At 40.7% G+C, this 21,124-nt stretch overlaps 1 protein-coding gene across 1 annotated transcript; it reads left to right on the plus strand.

Moving 5' to 3' along the window:
* Positions 1 to 213: 213 nt before the first annotated feature.
* Positions 214 to 11,904, plus strand: LOC100652079. Its single transcript, XM_012311402.3, has 4 exons — positions 214 to 424; positions 668 to 1,008; positions 4,861 to 4,971; positions 5,887 to 11,904. Exons 1-4 carry the CDS (start codon positions 287 to 289, stop codon positions 6,125 to 6,127), a joined length of 831 nt encoding a protein of 276 aa, XP_012166792.2. The 5' UTR covers positions 214 to 286; the 3' UTR covers positions 6,128 to 11,904.
* The last annotated feature ends 9,220 nt before the right edge of the window (positions 11,905 to 21,124 follow it).

Consider the following 21,124-nt stretch of genomic DNA (forward strand, 5'->3'; position numbering starts at 1 on the left):
AACAATAAACGAGGTAGGACGTGTTATTGGAAGGGCGGGATTTATAGAAAGGCAAATGGGCTCTCGGTTGCTTGATTTCACGCTGATAGTTTCGGTACCGCGGTTCGTTTGCTCGGGCTATTTCCTTCTCCCACTTTTCAATGTTAATAAAGTTCCACTGGGACGATGAGTACGTGTACGGGCGGTGGCGCGTGCGATGTAGGTCAGTCGCTTCGAGGAATCTTTAGAATGTCCCAACGACCAGACAGTAACGTTTCACCTCTTCTTTTGCAGAACCACGCGAGACATGAGTCGAAACGAACGTTGTTTCCTTCTTTTAATAATCTGCGTCCTGCTAAGTGATTATCAAGTGAACTCGGACCGGGACGCTCGTTTGTCGAGGAGAAAACGATACGTCGTTTTTCCCGAAGGCTCGACTTTCTCTGTAAGTTCAGTAAATTCTTCATCCTCTGTCCCCGTCATACTTAGTCTGCTAGTAACACAGCGACGATGGTTGCGATGGTTTCCACATCCATCGTGACCGATTTTATATTACAATTTGCAATAAAGCCAATCGTTATGCATTTCGTAAATAATGTCATGTGGGTCTATTCATCGTCTGAATTATCACGACGTACACGACGAAGCGATAGAATATTCACATTGATGGTTTTGCTGTTATTTACAGATCGCTCTATGTCTTACGGTGCATACTCTGACACCGGACGATAACATTTTCACGGAGGGAGTCAATTGGGGTATCTCATACGACCTACCAAACGAAAGCAAGCCGGCTCTAGACCCCCTTTTGCAATTGAGACACGATGAGATTAAACCTCTGAAGAAATATGGTCATCATTCGACGGTGAACGCGATCAACAAGAACATTGTGAAATATTCCGGATGGAACAGAAACGATAAGTATTACGTGAAACCAGGGAAAAGCAAGTACCACAAGTCAGACTACTATTACTTGCAACGTAGACATCGCAGGCAACTTTACAATAAACTGGAGACCATTATGAACGCGTAAGTTACTGAGCAGAAATTTCGTAGAAAGGTAGCTGAGATTATAGGCAGGCAGTCATTAAATATAAAATAATAGAAACTATACACGATGTCCTGTTCTACGGAAAACAATATTAGCGTATTTTACACTTAGACTGCGGATTTTTATGGAAATTCCGATTTTTGAGAAAATAATTAAACAAGATGAACCTAGGCAAAGCTCTGTGTCACCTATTAGATATAACAACGGATACTGTACAGTTCGAATATTTTATATATTTTTGTGTATATTTGATTCGCAACCGCTCGTCATTCATAAAAATTCTGCTGAATAATTTCGCTAGTCGTAAATTCGTTTAATAAGCCACAAAACGGAGAAAATATTTGACGTTGAGCCAGGCAAAGAGTGAAAATGTGGATGAAAAGTAGCTGCGGTCTGCGCGTAGTCAGGCAGCATAAAAAGAGGGGCGGCGCGTAGTCAACGAAGTAGAATAGGGCCGTCGCTTGTCAGACGGTCAGAATGGACTTAAGTTAGAGCGATGTCTAATGGTATAAAAAGACAGTAGAGTGCGTGATTCGTCGTCTAGAATGAAGTAGTACGTTGTTTTGCTGAGTGAAACGCTTTCCTACATCGTTGGACAAGCGCTGTATGACGTTTTTTTCGTGTGCTCTAATGGGGTCGAAGAGAAATAAAAACACATGGAATACTACTTTGGCTATCAAATAGCCGATCTATGTTCCGTGACAAAGCAATAGGGAGTTTTATTATTGAAAATACTCGGATATTTTCGTGCGCTAGTAATACGTATTTACCGTAACAATTTCCATATCTGCCAGATTTTCTATACTACGATTGTTTTCTGCCGCCAGAAGTAAAATACGCGTGGATAAGTTAGCTAGAAGAGTGGAAAGATGATAGCATACAGGATAAAAAATTAAACAGAGCCTTTGCTGACTCCTATAAAGTATCCTCAAGAGGATGTATCCATTTTGGCGACGTAAAAGCGGCGATCTTCTCCCATTTGAAAATCGTAGAGACGAATAAATTTTCGCGCCGGGCTGAGTGGCAGCCTCTATAATAAAATGTAACGGCGGCTTTAGGAGTCTGGACGTGATCGAACGATCGTCGTCCGCCTTTATGGAGAGCCGTCGAGCCGTCTCAGTTTTTTCCCGTGTCATCTGCGATGATGTATTTCGGTCGCGTTAGTGTAAAACGTCGACGTATTGACGGACGGAAGGGAATTCGGCGGATGAAAGTGTCTAAGCGCGTCGAAATTGACGGTGAGACGAAGAAAAATATCGGTTCCATTGCTCTTGCCCGACTTGTTTTGTAAAATCGCAACTAAACAAAACCGAGAATCGAGTTCCAAAAAATTCTATGTAATATTACGTCAAATACGTTCTATGATATTTTGTTTCTATCTCGGTCAAGGAAAATAATCAAACCGCCTCCCTCGTCTTCGTTGGACATAAAGTATCCGGTTATAAAAAAAAAAGAATACGAAGAAAGAAGAAAAATAAAGGAAACCTACTTCTGCTGTAGTCGTTGGTCCTGAAAGAGAGAAATGATCCGGCAAGATAATTCAGAAACAACTCCAACTAGTATCCCAGCAGCGATTCTACGTTGAACGATGCGCCGTCTTCTGTCTCATACCAACCTTAACCAGCTTTAAAACTACTGTGAACCGTCTCCTTGAAAACCACTGTTGCGTTATGTTACGCCAACTACCTCTACCCAGCGTGTAGAATCAATTTTGGGCGCAGGAAAATGGCTTCCTATTTGTTCGCGTATTCCGTGCTTTCACCTAGTAGTGGTGCATTTATCTCCAGCGAGAAAATTGTCAGAAAGCTTTTACTATCCATCGTGTAACTATAGGCTGAAATCAGCAATGTTATGAATTGGTTATTTCTACGCAGAAATAGGAGTGTGTAATTGTCGAATAGGAATTATGGAAATTAGCGTGTGACTGCGTTTGTGCGTTAATAAGATACTTGGAGTATCTGCTGGAACGGCCCACTGAATCACCTTTGATGTATTATGATGATAATGGTACCAAATTGAAGGGCAGATATATCGTATAGTATTGGGTTAATCGCAGTTTCACGTATGAATCGGATGGGCGTGCGTTTTTGAAGCCAATTAACGAGGAAATTCCAATAAACTGGGCGATAGAACGTAGACAGGCCTCGTCAAGGAAAACCATAATATTACAGATGAAACAATTTGGAGAGAGAGATAACACGCAAGGAGATCGCCTGCGCGAACTCAGCAACCATCCTAGTAGTAATCTCAGCCAGTTTCTTTCGATTCTCTGCTGCGAGACTCTGTTCTCCCTTTCAAGGAATCTTTCTGAATTAATGGCAAGAATTTATCCGAATTGGTGATCACAGGATACGACTTTATTTCATGCGGCCGTACGTTTCCTTCACGATATTCTCTTCTCCAACCCTCCGCGGTCTCAAGTAAATATTACGTATTTCAATAAAAGTCTCGACTAATATCGAAATATTTCGCAAACAGGGTAAGTCCAAGCCCTTGTTACAGTATCGTGAAAAAGTTTTACCTTGCCAAATGAATGCAAATAAGTACAAAGATGCTTGGTATTAAAATACGGTTTCTATAAATAAGTGTAAACAAGCTTGATATCGTTTTAAATCTATTTTCCTTGTTGAAAAAGATACGCCAATACGTAACGTTAAGAAATTGAAAAGTCATTGGGAATTTATAAAAAAAGATTAGGACTAATTGTCAATAGCCTTCTTCTATCGCAACGAATAACACCTTCGTTGTATTTCTAAAAATTTAATTTGTCATTTTTTGATACATGCCGACGTGGATCATAGGTCGCAGGAACTTTCATACTTTAGCTTGCACAATAACTTTCTAAGATCGATCGCAACTTGGCGACCACTCAAATCAAGGGTGAAATTATTGGGGAGCGCGCAACGAATTTTTGAAACGTTGCTTCAAAGGAAACTTTAATCTTTCTGGAAGAAGGGTCGGCCAGATGAGAAAACATCGTGCCGCCCCTTTTATCCGTCCCCACGTGCAGCCAGACGCTTGTTCATCGCCGAAAGGATACATTAATACGCGTTCTACCACCTTCCACACTCTTTCTTTTCTTTCGTGTCGAGTAATCCTAAAATGCGTTACCTCGAAATCGCCTCCCTTAATTCTCACAACATTTCTTTCACGTTTCAATAGCTGAATGGGGATGAAATAAACACAGTCTGCATTTTTTGCTATTCCCAATCCTATTAAAAGGTTCACTGTCGGTCTAATTTACATTTCTTATATTGCTATGAATATATTAGCAAATAATTCTGCTACAAAATCCATTTTTATAGTATTTTATATAAAAACATATTACTTTTACACATACAGTGGACAACATAAAATTCGAATTACTACGTGTTTTCATACGAGTATTAGTAAACTTTTTACTGGATATTTTTCGCCATGCTGGAAACAATTATTTATTTTAAGGTACATAATTGTTCAAAAGTATACGGGTACTTTCTTACTTTTAACAAAATACATTTTAATTATAAAACTACGAATGAATCGGACAGCCACGACTCCAGCTTTTATCTATCACAGTTACGTACATCAGAACATCTTTCTTCTTTGAATATTTTATTTATTTATCTATTTAAATACTGAATGTTTTATTTTATATATGCATTCTGCGGGTTCCTGCATCTTTAAATTTCTCATAAATGCATAGAGATCCGTAATTTACCCATCGTTTCTAATTTTCCTCCCACATCTATATCGATATAACATAATAATAGTCGGTAACTCGGATCACGATTGGGGTATCTTCTCTCTTCCCGATTTATTTCTCCATTCTAATATTCCGGTTCTTTCAGGATGAACTTCGAAGGGAGAACGTGCGTGCTTCGAGCGCTCTGCGAGGCCTCTCAGCGGCTGATGCCCAAAGGAAACACTCTCGTCGAAGAGATGATGAGGATATCATTCTCGTAAGGTTCACAGAGGGCAAAGGGAAAAGGAGTAAAAAAGAAAAGGAGTTCCAGCAGCGCGCGGATTCGAAAGGTTCCCCGCTTCCCATCCGCGATTCCTTTCTTCCTCTTCATTCGGATTCGAGGGAGTGGGCTTTAGTCGGGGATCGATGGGATTTCGGAATAATCTCGTTTCACCGGAGAAAGAGGCGGACCAAGGCAATGGAGACGAATTTTATTAAGCAAATAAGGTTAAAAGGTTGCCCTTCGTGGATATTTCACGCATTTCAACCCCTACGTAGCCTAAGTCACGCTATTCTCTCGTTGCTCGTGCAAAAAATCACGTCAAATTTTATACATACTAAGATCACTTTCACGCATTTCGTTCGACGTTTCTTGTACTTTTCTCGTTTTTAGAGCAATTATCAAGGAAGTCATAATTGAAACGAACATCTAGTCGTTGTATAATGATAAATTAATTAGCTCGAGTTAAACTTATAATCTGTTACGATCTAACGAACTAGTTAATAGATTGGCCAAACTCTGCTTGTCTTTTTCTGCTGGCGCTACCAACTGATCGGAGTAATAAATATTTACCGCCGCTACTGTGAAAACATCCGACTTTGGGAAGAACTTTCGAACGTCGCCACTGCAGCGACATCCGCAAAAGGTTAAATACACCGTAGAAAAGTATACAAGAAACAAAGTACAATGAATGTTGAAAATTTTGCAGCGATTTAGTGCAGTGAATATGTGAAAAAATGCTGTCATTCTACCAAATTGATCATTCGAAAATTCCTGACATTGTTCGATATAAATAGTAGTAAGATCCCATCGATCCGCTTCGATTTCTCGTAATCCGCCACCGCGCGCAGTTGGCAAGTTTCTCGAAGTCGCAGAGACAACCTTCCATTTCCTTCCTCCTGATTGTTACAGCTTCCCTTTGAAGCGGCTGTTCGCTCATGAGCCGGAGGAGCATCATGCGTATAGCAGAGCTCACAAAGCAGGCCATGAGGGCCATGATTGCGCCTCCATGTACGCCGGATGCAGTTTCTCCCTGATCGACATGGCCCTCGGGAAATACGACACATCAGCGACGCGGCGACCTCAACTTCCGCCAGGATACGCCGATACGGCTGAATCTTTCGGAGACTGGGCCAGGTACAACATGAAATAACACGCTGGCTGTATGCCGCTAGAATTCCAAAGGGGTGTTTTCACGGAATATCTGGACGAGAAGTCGGTTTGATTTGCGAAACAAATCTTCTCGTCCCTATCGATATTAGCACGTTCCGTACTGCGCGACTTTTTCGTTCAAGCAGTTTGATATTTTGCCTATGGCAAGAAGGGAAGCTACGTATTATGTGTATTTCACTTTTCGATATGAATGTGTGTTTTCTCATGAGACGTCGAACTGTTCTATTCGCGTGAGAAACCGCAAAATTAAATAATTAGTAATTTGGCATTAACCATTATGGAACGCAATTTATTTAATAAATGTGAGAATTTGAATGGCGCAGACGGAATTGGCGCGGAACGTAATGTGTTAATGGCATCGAATACAAAAGCTTACAGTGATCGCTGAACTTTAATGGCACTGTAAATAACGTCGATGATAATATCCAGGAGTACCATTCCCCTCGAACGTTCTGCAAAGAAGTTGAAAGGAAGCGCTACAGTAGGGGAATAGTATCGCGTGACGTGTAAGTAACGCGAGTCGGTCTCAAAAATAGCAATATCCGGAACGTAGTAGCGTACACAGCTGCATTTTCGGTAATTGGATGAGCTTACCTATCGGCAGAGCAAAAGCGGTAGATGGAATCGAAGCAAGGGATGAAATAAACGAGTGTGGATAAGGCCTGCTATGGCATCCGGCTGTGTTCAGTTCGCCAGTTCCAATCGATAATAACGATTCTTTGTAATATTGTTACACCGTAGGTCAATATATTCGATATAACAGGATTACGTACTTCGTCGAGCCGAATATTACACGAAATCGGGAAAACTGTTTCGTACAGGCAGCTACAAATAGATAATCGCGCGAATAAGTCGGCTTAGCTGGTTTCGTGGCTTTGCCGATTTGCGTGATCGCTAGGTGTTGTGGTGTACACGCCTGCTTCGATTTAACTACGATAACAGATGGAAACATTTGTTAATAGCTCGCTGTAGAATGCGTCGTAGTTCGTTCCAACCAAGCAATTAGAGATAAATATTGATACGAAAAGTTGAAGCGAGGGACTTAATAAACCCGAATCCGCGTCGAATCCGTTACACGAATATCCTCTCGTTTTTTCCTTCTCTTTCTGTCTGCTCTTCCCTCTCCTTTCTTTCTTCTCTGACCGTTTTCATTCCTTTCGGTTCGGTACTCCGCATGCACGCATCGATTGTCACTGGTTTCCGCTTTGCCACGCGGTGACGGCGCGTCCACGGTAACGATAAGAGATGAAAAATTGTTGTATGTTTCTGGCCAACGACGCGACGCCGTTTCCAGCGATGAACAACAGCCAAAGCCCCGGGACTCGTTCCCGGAGAAATTGATTTTGGATTTATTCGGTGACGTCATCGGCCACAGCCTCACCCTCGACGACGCACGATATTTCTGATACGTAACAGATCGCGTTTGCATCGTTGGACATGCGTGGGTCTTGGCTTTCTATTCGTCTTGTTACGTTCGTCAGAAAAGTTGTTGAGATTTTGTCCTCGTAACAACCGATACTCTCAACGTTCGTTACACAATGCTCCATTCGTTCGACAATGTTTTGTTCTACGCGACCACAGTTCCACGTATACTCGAATCGTCGCTCTGTTTGACGAGGAAATGGCACGAACAGAAGATAAGCTCAGTTCGTTGATTTCCAAGCAGACCGCGTAGAACGGATGGAGTAGAACGAGTCGGCACATAGTCAGACGTGAAATGTACGTAGCTTGTACGTTGACCCTACGTCGCTGAAGTAGAATAGCGCAGTAAGTAGATGAGTGAGTAGAATGGCCCTGCACGTGGTCGGGCGTTCGATCCTTGTAAAGCGACCGATACCCATGGATGGGAAACGAAGTGAAAGAAGCACATATTTTCCAGCTTAAGCTAGTAGAATGCGGCCCATGAATGTAGTCAGACACGTCATACAATGTTCTTAAGTCGATAAGTGGAACGAATTTGTTCTGCGAGCTCGACTGTGTGCAAGTCGATAGAAAAATGAATATTTGCCCATTGTCATTCGTATTGTGCAACTTGTCTGAAAAGTATATAACCTGAAAAGCTACTGTCTCAATCCAAACATTGACAGTATTTGTAAAAGTCCTTCATTTTATTCTAAGTATCTTCCTTTGGCATTCTTCTGGATACTTACACACTTGAAAGGTGTTTTTAGCAAACTTTTTATTGGAATTTCGAATCTTCGAAATAGGAGGAATGGATGAGCACACACTGGCATCTACGTGCCAATTTCTTGATCGAGAAAGTTACATGCAGCAGCGGTACGATGAGTACATGAATTATACGAAACGCCGGACATATTAAATTACTGTCACATCGATTAATATGATTTACGTGATGTACAGTCAGTCACGAAAGCTTTTGACACCTCATAAAAGAGGTCCATTTTTATTTAAATAAAAAATATAAAGACGTATAGTACCATATTGATTTTTTAATATATTTTCATAAAGCAATAATAAAACAGTTCTCAATTGTTTTGATATAGAACGCACCAGTTTTGCAATCAAATTTTATAGCTTTTTATTCCAATTAGAAAAATTGCCTTTTTATACGTTTTACACAAATTTTTGTGGTTAACTATATATAAGAATCTCTTAAGTTGACAATTTCAAATACCTAACTCAAAAGTCAAATAATTTCTTAAGAAACATTCTTTCTTTCAGTCAAAAGTTAAATGGTATCAACGAGATAACAACTTAATGTTATTAAAAATGTAATGAATTAATTTTTCGTTTTTGTAAATAAAAGCGTAAATATTACTTATACATAATTTGTAAAATGTCATTGACCTGTGATCGTTATAGAACTTACTTAAAACAACGACGAACTCCGCTATTTCCCAATCAGACTGTGCATGCACGAAGAGCAAAAGGAAAAGAAGAGATAACAAAACGATCGGTAAAGAAGGGGCAGAGCTAGTCGCTTTTCTTGTCTCATCCGCGGAATAAAATTCAGTAGCAGCGAACAGATATCGATTCCGTGACAGTGACACCGCCCCAGTTCGCGGGCCAAACCGGGCGTGGTGTAAGGCCGCTTATAACAACCCTCTTTTCCACGACACTACCGATTCCGTACGGTTAACCACAATTCCCCGGGTGAAAGAAGCAAGAGCTACTTCTCTTCGTCCTTCCCTTCCGTCTCCACGGCCTCCGTCAGTTTTTTCGCCGCCACGCTTTTCATCCGCCGTAGCGATATCGGCGACGTCGTTTTTTATGCATAAGACGCGTTTCAAAGCACATTTTTGGAATTACCGGTATCGCCAGTCGCAGAGCGGCCAGCACAATAGATCCATAATTTAAGGGAATCAACCTTTTGACCGCGCAACGTCTGATTTGTTTGTTGACAAATTTTGCCCTCAGCATCGCGTCTTTTGTTCACCCGTTTCTTTCTCGTCGTGGCTGAAACGCTTGGAAAATGTTGTTCGCGTTTCTCTCATGCTACAATAGACAGGTAAACCATTCGCGGAGAATCGTCGCGAGAGTTTGTTGGAAATGATTAATTTCTATTAGCAGTAAATCATGACCGATTATCGCCCCTATTACGGATTGGGTAGAATTTAATTTAGGAAATTACCCCCGGGACTGTGGCTAATGGTTGATCGATGCAGGAATCATCGCTGCCAATGACGAGCTCTGTAGAGACAGCAGTCGCCGCCAGTTCGCGGACTATGTTCGTCGATCGAACAAATAATCGTTCTTTCGCAGCGAAATTATGAGATTCGATTGTCTGGCTTTTTGGCTGTAAAGAACACAGTTTTCTCGTTCGTTTTCGTTGTCACCGATGGAGAAAGTTTTCAGTGGATTCGAACATCGAACGCTAGCTCGAAAGAGCGCCCGTTGGAAAAGTTACCGACGTAACTGGCTCTTCCGATGAAAGTTTCGCATGAAAAGTTCAACCACGTAAAAGTGGTGTACTGTATCGAGACTGATCACACGATGAGAGACTCGCGAAATCGCTCGTTGGCAGATTCGTTCTCAAATCTACTTTCCTATCGTTGGAACATTTACATGGCTCGCGAGGCGGTATATCTTTGAACTTTTATTTCCAGATTAATAGTAGACATTCCACGAAAAAAAAAGAAAAAAAAAAAATGATAGCAAATGCATTTTCCAAATCTACGCGTTACATTTCGTTTTTATTACACTTCAAAGCCTGGTTTTGCTAGGAACATGCCAATTATTTTAGAAAGGGTCGCTGATTTGTCAAACTTCTCTCTTCGGATACCAACGGATAACTTTCTATCGAATAATCCAAATATCAATACCAATTTACAGTTACACCGTGTATCTGCAAACAGGCCATATGGTATGGGACGCGTGTGTACGCTACGGATCGCATTCGCTAACATTCGATTAGCCTCTTTACGAACAATGGACGACGTGACTATCATACTCAGACGATGCGTTGCGGCGGCATGATCGTTCGAACATTTAAACGCGCGTAACGCTATAAATCACATCGGACCAGACGAAGCAGAATGCAAACAGGCCGGTTATGGCCCCGTACGAAACGACTTCCGCTTGCAAAGATGTCGCAGCCGAATCAAACGAATCTTGTCACTTATCGAAAGATTATAATCTGCCCTCGTTTTTCCGATAAGTAAATTCCAATTAATTTCATCGGGGGCAAGCAAATGGCTGTCGCGAATCAAAGTCAGGGCTAACATTAGTAGAACGAGCGTCTGTTTGATTATCTGTTCGTTGGCTGAACAATGACACGACGAGATGGGAAGTTCAATCGGTTCTCTGGCTGGTTTCCGCAAAGTGCCGTCACCAGAATCGATATCTCGATAGGATTCGAACGTATGTGGGAGCATGTGAAAGTTTTCTTTATTTTCAACGCACGATGAAAAATTTCGCGGAGAAAATCAATTTTAAATCAATGTCAATACTTGAACATAATTAATTAATATATACACGCTATAATGAATATGACGGTGTACAAATATTCTTTGTAGCTACTGCGTATGAATTTCGGGTGGATAATAATTTTCGTTTGGGTAGGAACCGTATATATCCCGGTCCGCGTTATCGCAATTTGAAACCGAGCGAGTTAAATTTTCTTTCAATTAGAGATCCGCTGATATTCAAATATTTGAAATAACAAAGTTATATATTCGTTGGCGGATTAAGCAAACCTAACCCAAGCCGACAGTGGTTTGTTAACCAGCATAGAAAATGGATCTTCCTAAAAAGGAGTTCGTGTTACTTTTTAAATTATGCTTTAAAACACGAAACACGTAGCTTCGTTTCTTGCCACTTTCCGCTTCATAAAGGATTAAAGTACTGCGCCCATGCTTGACTATTCCCCGCCGCTTAAGGTCCAAATTGAAAGGGAAAGAATTGCTGGCCGGTCGACGTGACGAGAATTAGAAAGAAACGCGTGGCGACGCTACACGTATTAAAAGTGATAATTAAGCAACGAATACGCAAACGAGGCTACGACGATCGCGCGAATTCGCTCTTATCTCGTTACAGTATAATCATTACGATAATCAAATATTCTCTTTTGCTAATATATCCGTTTTGTTAATGGGAGAATTATCGAAAAAGTTACAGATGTTGGATTTTGTAGATGTTAATAAAATTATAACACTCGTGCAGTTTAACACTTTGACTGCTACGTTGGTCATATATGACCGGCCACGGTTTTTCCTGTGACGTCACGGTGGTCATTAGTGACCGGAGCGCTTGAACTTCTTACAATTGTAAAAATTGAATGAAAATTGACAGTTAGGGCATTTTGAATATAACCGATAAATAGAAGATACTTTGAAATAAAAAGTGCCCCATTGAACAATTAAACATTTTTATTAGAACATCAATAAAAAAGAAATGAGAATAAATCTTGTATCTAACGGTGCACTGTGTTAAAACACTTTAAACATAAATATGGTTCATCAATACAATTTGGACAATAGGTGGTCACCTTTTTGGACCGAATTTTAGCAATTTTTTATCCCAACTGTTTAACAATTTTTTTATAGCACTTTCTGCAAAATTTTCGTGCCGGGTACGCTTGCTCTTCTTTCCTCCGCATTTCGTGTCGCAATTTTTGTCGAATAAGTATATTTGACGGCTCTGGTGAATGGCACTGTGTAAGGTACATTGCGAGTGCCATTCTAAGATCTGATACTTTGATTTTTGTTTTTGTTACTTGTTTATAAAGTATCATCGCGTTTGAAATTGATGTATTTAACAATAAATCTAAAACTAATTTTATATACCGCTTGAGGGTTCTTCTATGTGGTGTAGGATATGCTATCATTTGATCTGATAAATCTACAGCACAGTTTCCTCTGTTGTGATCCACCACTACCATTGGTTTATCACAAACATAATCTTTTTTGCGGATCTCTACCATTGCAGCCGAATGTTTCGTCGAAATCATAAAAATAATCACAATACTGTTTACTAATATCTTCCATACGTTTCAATAATATATTCTGAACGTTTTGCCTACGACGAAATAACGAACGCGAATGGTTTGTTGAAATAAACGAAGCCTTGTTATAATATGTCGCTATCGACTGTTAGCAAGGCGCTACAGTAGCCACCCGTGACCACCAATAATATAAACGGTCCATTGGGGAAGAATGTTGTTTTACATCATCAATTTATTATTATTTTGCCATTATATGCTTTTAATAATAAAAATACTGCCGTGGCGTCCTGAGCGAAACATGTGACATGTGGCAGTCAAAGTGTTAAGACACTCGTCTAATCGATACAAGGAAGTACATGTAGTTTTAAAATTCCGTACCATGTCAATCAATGTTACGTTAGCGAAATTATCTTTATAGCTACATTTGGAGCTAAATATATATCTTTTAACATCACTTACCTTTACAATATCAATTACTGTCACTGTTCTATAATCCGCCGTTTTTTTTTCTTTTCTTGAAATTTAAGTTTAACAAAATTAAATCCAAAAATATACTCTAAATTAAAATTCCTATTAATACCATTATCCGATGCTTATATGTAATTTGTATTTTATTATTAATTCTCTTGCGCATATTCATTACACGGTACGAAGAAACTTCTCGAATGAGAATTCTTAATAAGAAAAGAATGCAGACAAAGCGAAGTGTTCGCATCAAACCAGTCTCATAAATTATTAAAATCAGCATATTACAGACAGGATTAAACTGCCTGAAGAATCTCAATCTAACGACGAGTTAAACCACACAACGAAATAAATTCTCCGGCAAACACAAGCCGGAGAAAAAGAAAGCGTGCAATAAACATTTTACTCCGATGCTGACGGTTTCTCGTTGTTTCCTGCAAACAACCCAGTCCCTGAATACACGGCCCGTATCCATCGTAGCCGTTTAAGTGTTTAATAATCTGTCTCGACGGGGACAAAAGGGCATGGCCGACCCGTTATTATCCGGCCTCCACCCTCGACCCCCATGCCGCCACCCCTTTTCCCCGTGACGTTTGATTATTCATTCACGCTTCGAGCCACGGCAAAGCTGGAATCCACTTTTAACTCGCTATAGAACGAGCCACGAAAACGCTCATTGCGACGACCAGGGATATTGATTCTTTCAGGCCTCACCGTTGCCGCAGTACTTCTCCCGACAAATTGCTTCTTTTCGATTAACTTCGTTTCGTGAGACGCGTATCGCCTCTACGAGTAACTCGACGATTGCCTTCGACCATATCTCCTTGCTATCAACCTAAAGTCGAACACCGGAGGTCCTACATTTGCCACTTCCCTTCTTCGTCGGTTACTACCCTGATTAGCTGCTCTACGGGATGCTGGAACCTTATTCTTAACCAAAGCAGACTTTCGGTATTGCAGTGTGTCTTTTTGCGATACTATTAGATTTCTTCAGCTTCTTTAGCAGTCTCTGACGGTTAAATTGGAATGTGTAGAAATTTCGTTTGTCCAGTATACTATGTTTGTCAATTATATACATGCACACAACGATGTCAGATCGATGGAAATTATTCATGATCGCTCGAATTGCTACCAAATACGTAGATGATCAGGTATTATCGTTGCGTGTGTTTGATGGCGACAGTCAAAGCCTACGTGCTCAGCGGCAGAAAATCAACGAGGCGCTCGGTTCTCAACGATATCCGGGATATTGATTAAATATCGGAGGACTGAGAAATATTTCCGGAACTTCGTACTAAACGCATAATAACTGGCGCTCGTTATTCCGTATATCGCATCATAAGTTGTGATTGTCGTAAATAAGTGATAATTAAGAAGATTTGCAGCAGCCGCACATGTGCATACGATTATTAGCTGATTTATTTAATTTACTATTGCGCTATATCAAAGAATGGCCCGGTATTTTCATGACCCGGTAATTTACTCGAGTCGAATGTCAATGAAAATGTCTGGAGTTTGGTTAGGATTTATATTAAAAGATTAACAATAGAAGAATATTTTTGCGTCTTTGATACGTTCTCCGGTGGAACAACGAGCAGTTGGAAGCATCGTGAACAGGTCACAGGAAGACGAGACTTTCCTCGGTCGAAATCTGTTTGCATTTTCCTGACAATTGCACAGTCACCGGCTTATCGCTTATTGTTACCGTCGCGAGACAATGAGCCGGATCGTCGCAATCTAAACTTTGTCTCGTTTGTTGAACAGGTTACAATTTTATCATGTTACAGTCGAAGTTCACGCAGTTTCTAAGTGCTGTACGAATAGTGGTAGCTATTACTTGTATGTATTTAATTCAAGTACAATGAATGTAAATTCACGAAGTAAATATTTCGAGTACTTACAGACAGACTAAAACATCCATGACAAGTAAATTCTTCCAATTTTCCTATGACTTTAAAATCATCGAAAAATTTTTCGAATGGGGTAGCCGAATAATCGGAAGAAAAGGATTCATAGAATGGCTTAACCTTTTCCTAAAGAGTAGCTTCTTCAAACAAATACGCTTAACTCGTGAAGAGGACTCGATAGGTAGTTGGAGGGCAAAGAAGCAAACGCGTAGAACAACTTATCTTGAAAGCAACGTTTCTATTATTTAAAAAGAGAATTCGAATAATCACAAGAGCAAAACTTTAAAGAACTACTCGAACAAGTTTCGACTAAATCTTTTTCACCGTTAAGAATCTCCTCAGACTAGCATTACCTCGTGAACCACCATCGCTCTCACAATGTGTTTCGTTATTACACCAGGTTGCACACGCTAGGTGGAATTACTTACTCGCGAGCCGCGCATCAGTCGATTGTCCTCAAAGGACCGATTCCTTGGTTAAGCATAACGAGATTCGCTCGATGCTGGTAAGGTTACGAGTAATCGTCTCGCGATCATGGTTGTTCGTCTTGATGCTTCGTAGGTCGTCGTGAGTGCTGAAGTCTGCAAGTTTCAAAGACAAACGCCGTCAGTTTATTATGCGAGAGGAGAGAGAGAGAGAGATGGAATTTGCTACGAAAGGGTGTATCGAGTAACTAGTTGCTCTTGGCTGCGCGGCCCTCCATCGTGGAACAGCGACACAAAAGGGAATCGCTTAATGACACCGAGCATCTTAACTTCGCTCGTAGCGGAATACTAAGCAGTGAAACGCAATAACGTATCCGCCGATTCTTGGTTCGATATCACGTAGAATATTCAAGTATCTCGCTGAGCAGCCGATTTGAAAGGAAACTGTCGGCTACCAAGATAATACTTGGCTATGATTATCTCGTAATCGCTGAAGGAAATAATTCCTGATTTGGAAATAATTTTCTTCCTTCGGTTCTGTCACTCTTTGTTCTCTTCCTGCTTTGTATCTCGGATCAGTTTGACTTGGTTTTCTCAACTAATTCGTACTATGCAGCTCCTATTTCGAGCAGACATATTATAATGGCGAAGAGTATATAGATAAGGGTATGTCGTTGTATCAAATTCAACAAATCTGGTTTGTAATTATTAAATAATTCGCAATCAAAATTTCTCCTTCCATATCCATAGTGTTTGAAAGTACTATTGTCCCTTAAGAAGTTCAAAACGTGCGTGTTTTAATTCATCGGATAACTTCTCCAATTCGACGTTTTAACAGCGAGCTGAGGTGTTTGGCAAGAAAACATTTTACGCCACAGCTTTGATTGTTCGTTTCGCACGATTGTCCAAAACTGACACGTTTGACGTTCAACAGAGATCAGCCAGTGAGTCTGAAGCGGTGACACGCGGCAATTTTGATAAGCCATCGAGGAAAAAAGTCGCCTATCGATTCGAACGAAATAAAACGGCCGCTTGCTACCAGCGCAAGGAATTACGAAAAATGATATGCAACGAGTTCGAAAACAAATTACCACCCAGATCCGTTTTTATAGCGAGCGCCCTTTCTCGTGTCCCGTGAAACAATCCCTTCATAAAACCAAACCATCCCAGTACGAGCCTTAAACATGGTCCATCCGTTAGAATATTCCGCAAACGAGTATCGTGAATGTCCTCGATAAAACCTACCGCGAGATGGAGAAGGCGCGACTATCTTTCCCGGAAGGGGATATAGAGAACAAAAAACAGGGGACAGAAGTATCCGGCAACGATTTAACAACGAGGGGGAAGGGGGATTCAAATTCGTGTCGGAATCCAATATTTCCGGGAGCTTGCAGGAAAGTCGCAAGGAATGTCGCATGGAACGATATTACGACGCGTTGCTGTTGCCTCGTGTGAGGGATGGAAAACGGTGGTGGAAAAGGGAGGCAGGAGAAGTGAGGCGATTCGGCGTGTTGTACGAGCGCCGTGGTGCAAGCCGGCGGAAGCCGAGCAAGAAATGGAAGAAGTCTGGAAATCCAGATAACCGAGCTCCTTTAAGAGAACGACAAAGGGTCTCGAGCGGAGAAGTATGTTGGGAAAGCGCTCGAGAACGAAGAAAAAGAGGGGGAAAGCGTCCATCAAAACAGTTTTACAGCGACTCGGTTCTCGAGTGGTCTTCTTTATGCTTGATACTCTTGCCTAGATGTGCGTGGAGACCAATAGAGACCTTCCAAGAGGTATCTCGATATATCGAAGAAAGTGTGTATCGTTTAGGAAGAGAGCTAGTCGTTGGATGGACTATCGGTTACTCTGTATCGTGTTACTTTGGGGCAATTAGCGTTGCTTTCTTTGTAGAATCGAGAAATGTAGAGAAAGCTCGGTTGCCATGATTTTTTTAACCGATCGGTTAGGTTTTCAGTCCTTGATTCGTATGATTATTTTATCATTAGGCTGTTTTTCAATTTTGTCATTTTAATCTATATTAAAATGTTGCGTAAGTTTTGTCCATCGAATTTTGCAAATTGAAGAGACTACTAGAGACAATAAGAAAGGAGACTTCTCGGTAATTTAAGCGAAGTGCCAAAGACAAATACAACATCGGGATGAAAATCAAGTTGTTCGGGCGTGCTATAAATTCGTTTTAAATTTTCCACTATTGTTTCATTTTACACATTACACGGCACTACGTTACTCGTGTATTATCATTTTTCGTGTATTTTTTATATCAGTTGCAACAACAGTAACAGCAACGCGGATAATAATAAATTTACCGACTTTAAAAAGCATCGCGATAAAATTCAAACTGCAGTGTTCAATGAGTGTCATCCAGGGCGCGAAGAAAAAATTTAACGATTCAACTAGTGTTAGCGACACAGTCGCGACTAACTTGTTTATCGCGCAACTTTTAATTATGTTTGTGCTTTCAGCAGACCCGTCCACCGATTTCCGATGAAACTTTACGAACTTCCGACTCATCCGTCTAAAAGTGCGAGGGATAACTGTTTAGATGACTTCCTGTCGATAAAAACTGGCGAACGCCAACCTGGCAACCGTAACTTCGCGAGATAACGCTGTTGAAGTTTGCCGGGGACCTTCTTCGTCGAGTATATCGTCATTTCTGACTGTGGATTTCTCCTTTCATCGTGTGTCTCTTCTCGAAACTGGTGGAGCTCGTTAAAGAACGAAAGTCTTATTCGTTTAGCAAAATCATTAGCGTGATATTATTTTCGCAAATCGATCGACGAAAGATAAAGTCGCGGGGATACCATTTTTTCTGCGTTGACGAGTCACTCGTCAGATAAAAGGCACGATTTAGCATGGGAATCGACTAATAAACGGAACGTTGTTTGATTAATTGATCGGCTCTGGCCGATGGATGTGGATTTCCAGGCCGAGTAGACGAGATAGAAATTATTTGCATATTTATACGGATAGCGTCGATCGTTTTGGGCGAAATTTATTCATTAGCAAAAACACGTTTACATAGCGTTACATAATTACGTGTGAGTAATCAGAAGTTGAACTAATTAGGAGTGCATACAGAGTGAGTGTATGTATACAAGCAACTTGTTCCTTCGAAAGCTAGTTTTTCGAAATACCATTTGATACCCTTGTTAATAAAAAAGGTTGCAAATTGTGAACGAATAATAATCGCTGCGAATTACTAAGGGCGAGAGTGGAAAGTCTATTAAATATTACGAAGAACTGCTTGATATTAATAAGATGCGAAAATCGTATACAGCTGCATCGACTTATATCTGCGAGAGCGATCCTCTCCAAGCGGCACGATACTTTTACCGCAGAAATATTTTAAGCGAAATAGTTACGATGCGTTCGATTAAGAAAGATCGGAAATGCATCGAATATTACGGTCAGGAACCTGACATTAATATCATTCGAGAAGCGCACTCTTGGAGACTAGCTTTTAAAAAAGTCTTCGTGTTTCCAGCAGAGAAACTATATTCGATGAAACCATTCCTATGTATTAATTTGAAAAATGTGCGCGTATGTCGAATACTATGGGAATTAGTTGGAAATCAATGACACGTAAAAATTATATGTAACTGTATCGATCCGTACATTTGAAAATTACTGTCCTAGAACGATGAAATACTTTCAATTTAAGAATATCCTGATAATAACTATGTTATAATATTTCCATACCGATATTCCTATTATAATTTCAAGTCGATAATGTAATTATATATCTCTCCTCTATTCTACAGGAAATTCCATATCAGAAGATACATAAAGATACAGAAACAATATTTTTAACGGCAGCATTTTCGGTTATTAAATTCAGGAAACAGTGTGCAATACCGTAAATGTTATATGGTAATCCGCGAGATACAAGAAGCGCATATGACTGTACCAACTTGTATTCTGGAAAAGTACCTTTTTGTATTCTCCTACGGTATCGAATATCGCGTGAATAAGATCCTACTTTTATAAAGTATCCCTTACAGAAGGAAATAATATCCTGAGCAGGAATGGTATTTTTAATGGAACCATTCCGAGGTATTAGTGTTAAAAATAGAGGGCGCAGGAACCACGGAACGAGTAGAAAATTTCGTTATTTTAATGGTCCCTTGGAGATGGTCTGGTTGCGACTTAAATATCGAGACACACACATTCTTTAGGGCGCGAGGTAAAAGAGGATCTTGCCAAGTTCCGTCTGACCAACACAAATCGTTCGCGAACGTTTCGACTGCAGGAAGTTGCTGGTAACTGCGCGCCAAACGAATATCGTCATAAACCTAACCCGCAAACTTCCATTCGTGCCGTTCCTTTCGCCGATACTCGAGCCAACCAACGTATTTGCTATTCTCGGCCAACTAGCGACCGACCCGGAAAAATTATTTACAGATGAAATTGCCGTAAATGGCAGCCGTAAACAGCCCTGCAACTTTTCTGTGGTTTTCTCAGCCAACGATTAGCCGATTCATGAACTCGAGAACTCTGGCTGTCATTTCTTCCGGTTAGCCGCTGTTGCGGTATCGTTTTGTTGACTAACTTTACGAGAGGTTTCTACAGCGTTTCTCGGTGTCGAGGAGTGCGATGTTAAATCGAATGTTGTCGATCTTTGGAAGAAAAATTCCCTCGACTTTCCTCCAACAACTTCTTCTCGCTTACCTTCCCGCTTCATTCCGAGTTCGCGACGCTTTGAAGAGAATCTGCGAGTTCCACAAAAGAGAAAGGCAAAACTACAAAAATGGGAAAAGAAGGAAAAAGAAGAAGCGGAGAAGCCGATGAAGTGCGAAAGACGAGGAAGAGAAATACGAGAAAAGTGGGGACGAAAGATATGGCGCTGTCTTAATAAGATTCGTTTTAAAAATCAGTAACTGGTAGTATGGTGATTTTCGTGGAGAGGAAAAGCACGGGGATTACCCCGTGAATGCCAAGTCGGCGTTCGAGCAGGAAGACGCAAGGGACGTATTAATCTCGATGCCGAGAGGACTTGTTATCCGACGTGTATGATATCGTTATCTTTTTCACGCCTCTTATAAACCAGGAAAAGAAAGGTGTATTTGATTTATTAAATACGTTATCTGGAGAGAGAGAGAGAGGGAGAGAGAGAGAGAGAGAGAGGATAAGGAAAGCCGGAGGAACCCGAGTAGCATGTTCCAGCTGTAGAAAAATGTGCTTAAATCAAGCGTTTCCGTGATGCAGAAAAACGCCATCCTGGGAATATTAATGCCGATGTCACGAAATTCCTCGGTAGAAAACTAGAACTTAGAACGATCCCAGTCTCTGGACAAATGTTTTCCGGTGAATTTTCTGCCTGCCACGGGTAGATTGTGAGGGACGAGGATTTCCACAGCGAAGATTGAACGCGGCGATATACTCCGCTTCTAGTTCGTTTTACCCTCGGACGATTACTTTGTAACCGCAGTTCAGGGGTGTTTCGGGGATAGGGAGGTTGTTCCGCCTCCATTTTAGCACGAAGCTTTTGTCGAAGGTAAAACGCAATATAGAAATTGAAATCGATTTCATCGCAAACCTTGATCGTCGAACATTTAAAAGCTTGTAATATAGATTAGGTAATTAGGAATACGGAGGAATATTGCATTTTCGCAATGTAACGTTCTCGTGGAGTATCGAAAGAAATTATAACGCAATGAAACAAAGAATCCACGTAGACGTGCCGGACTAAGTATTATTCAAAGAGCCACCTTTGTTCTATACATTCTTCCGCCTAGGAGCATTTAATTAAAACAAAATTGTTTCTGTGTTGCGAT

The sequence above is a fragment of the Bombus terrestris genome, chromosome 9, assembly GCF_910591885.1.
Source record: "Bombus terrestris chromosome 9, iyBomTerr1.2, whole genome shotgun sequence".
Taxonomy (NCBI): Eukaryota; Metazoa; Arthropoda; class Insecta; order Hymenoptera; family Apidae; genus Bombus; species Bombus terrestris.

What these genes read in the sequence shown, in the direction of transcription:
- LOC100652079 (XM_012311402.3), top strand. Translation starts at nt 287, where the DNA reads ATGAGTCGAAACGAACGTTGTTTCCTTCTTTTAATAATCTGCGTCCTG. An exon ending in CCGAAGGCTCGACTTTCTCT is followed by an intron (nt 425 to 667) that starts GTAAGTTCAGTA and finishes TGTTATTTACAG; the next exon opens with ATCGCTCTATGTCTTACGGT. An exon ending in CTGGAGACCATTATGAACGC is followed by an intron (nt 1,009 to 4,860) that starts GTAAGTTACTGA and finishes CGGTTCTTTCAG; the next exon opens with GATGAACTTCGAAGGGAGAA.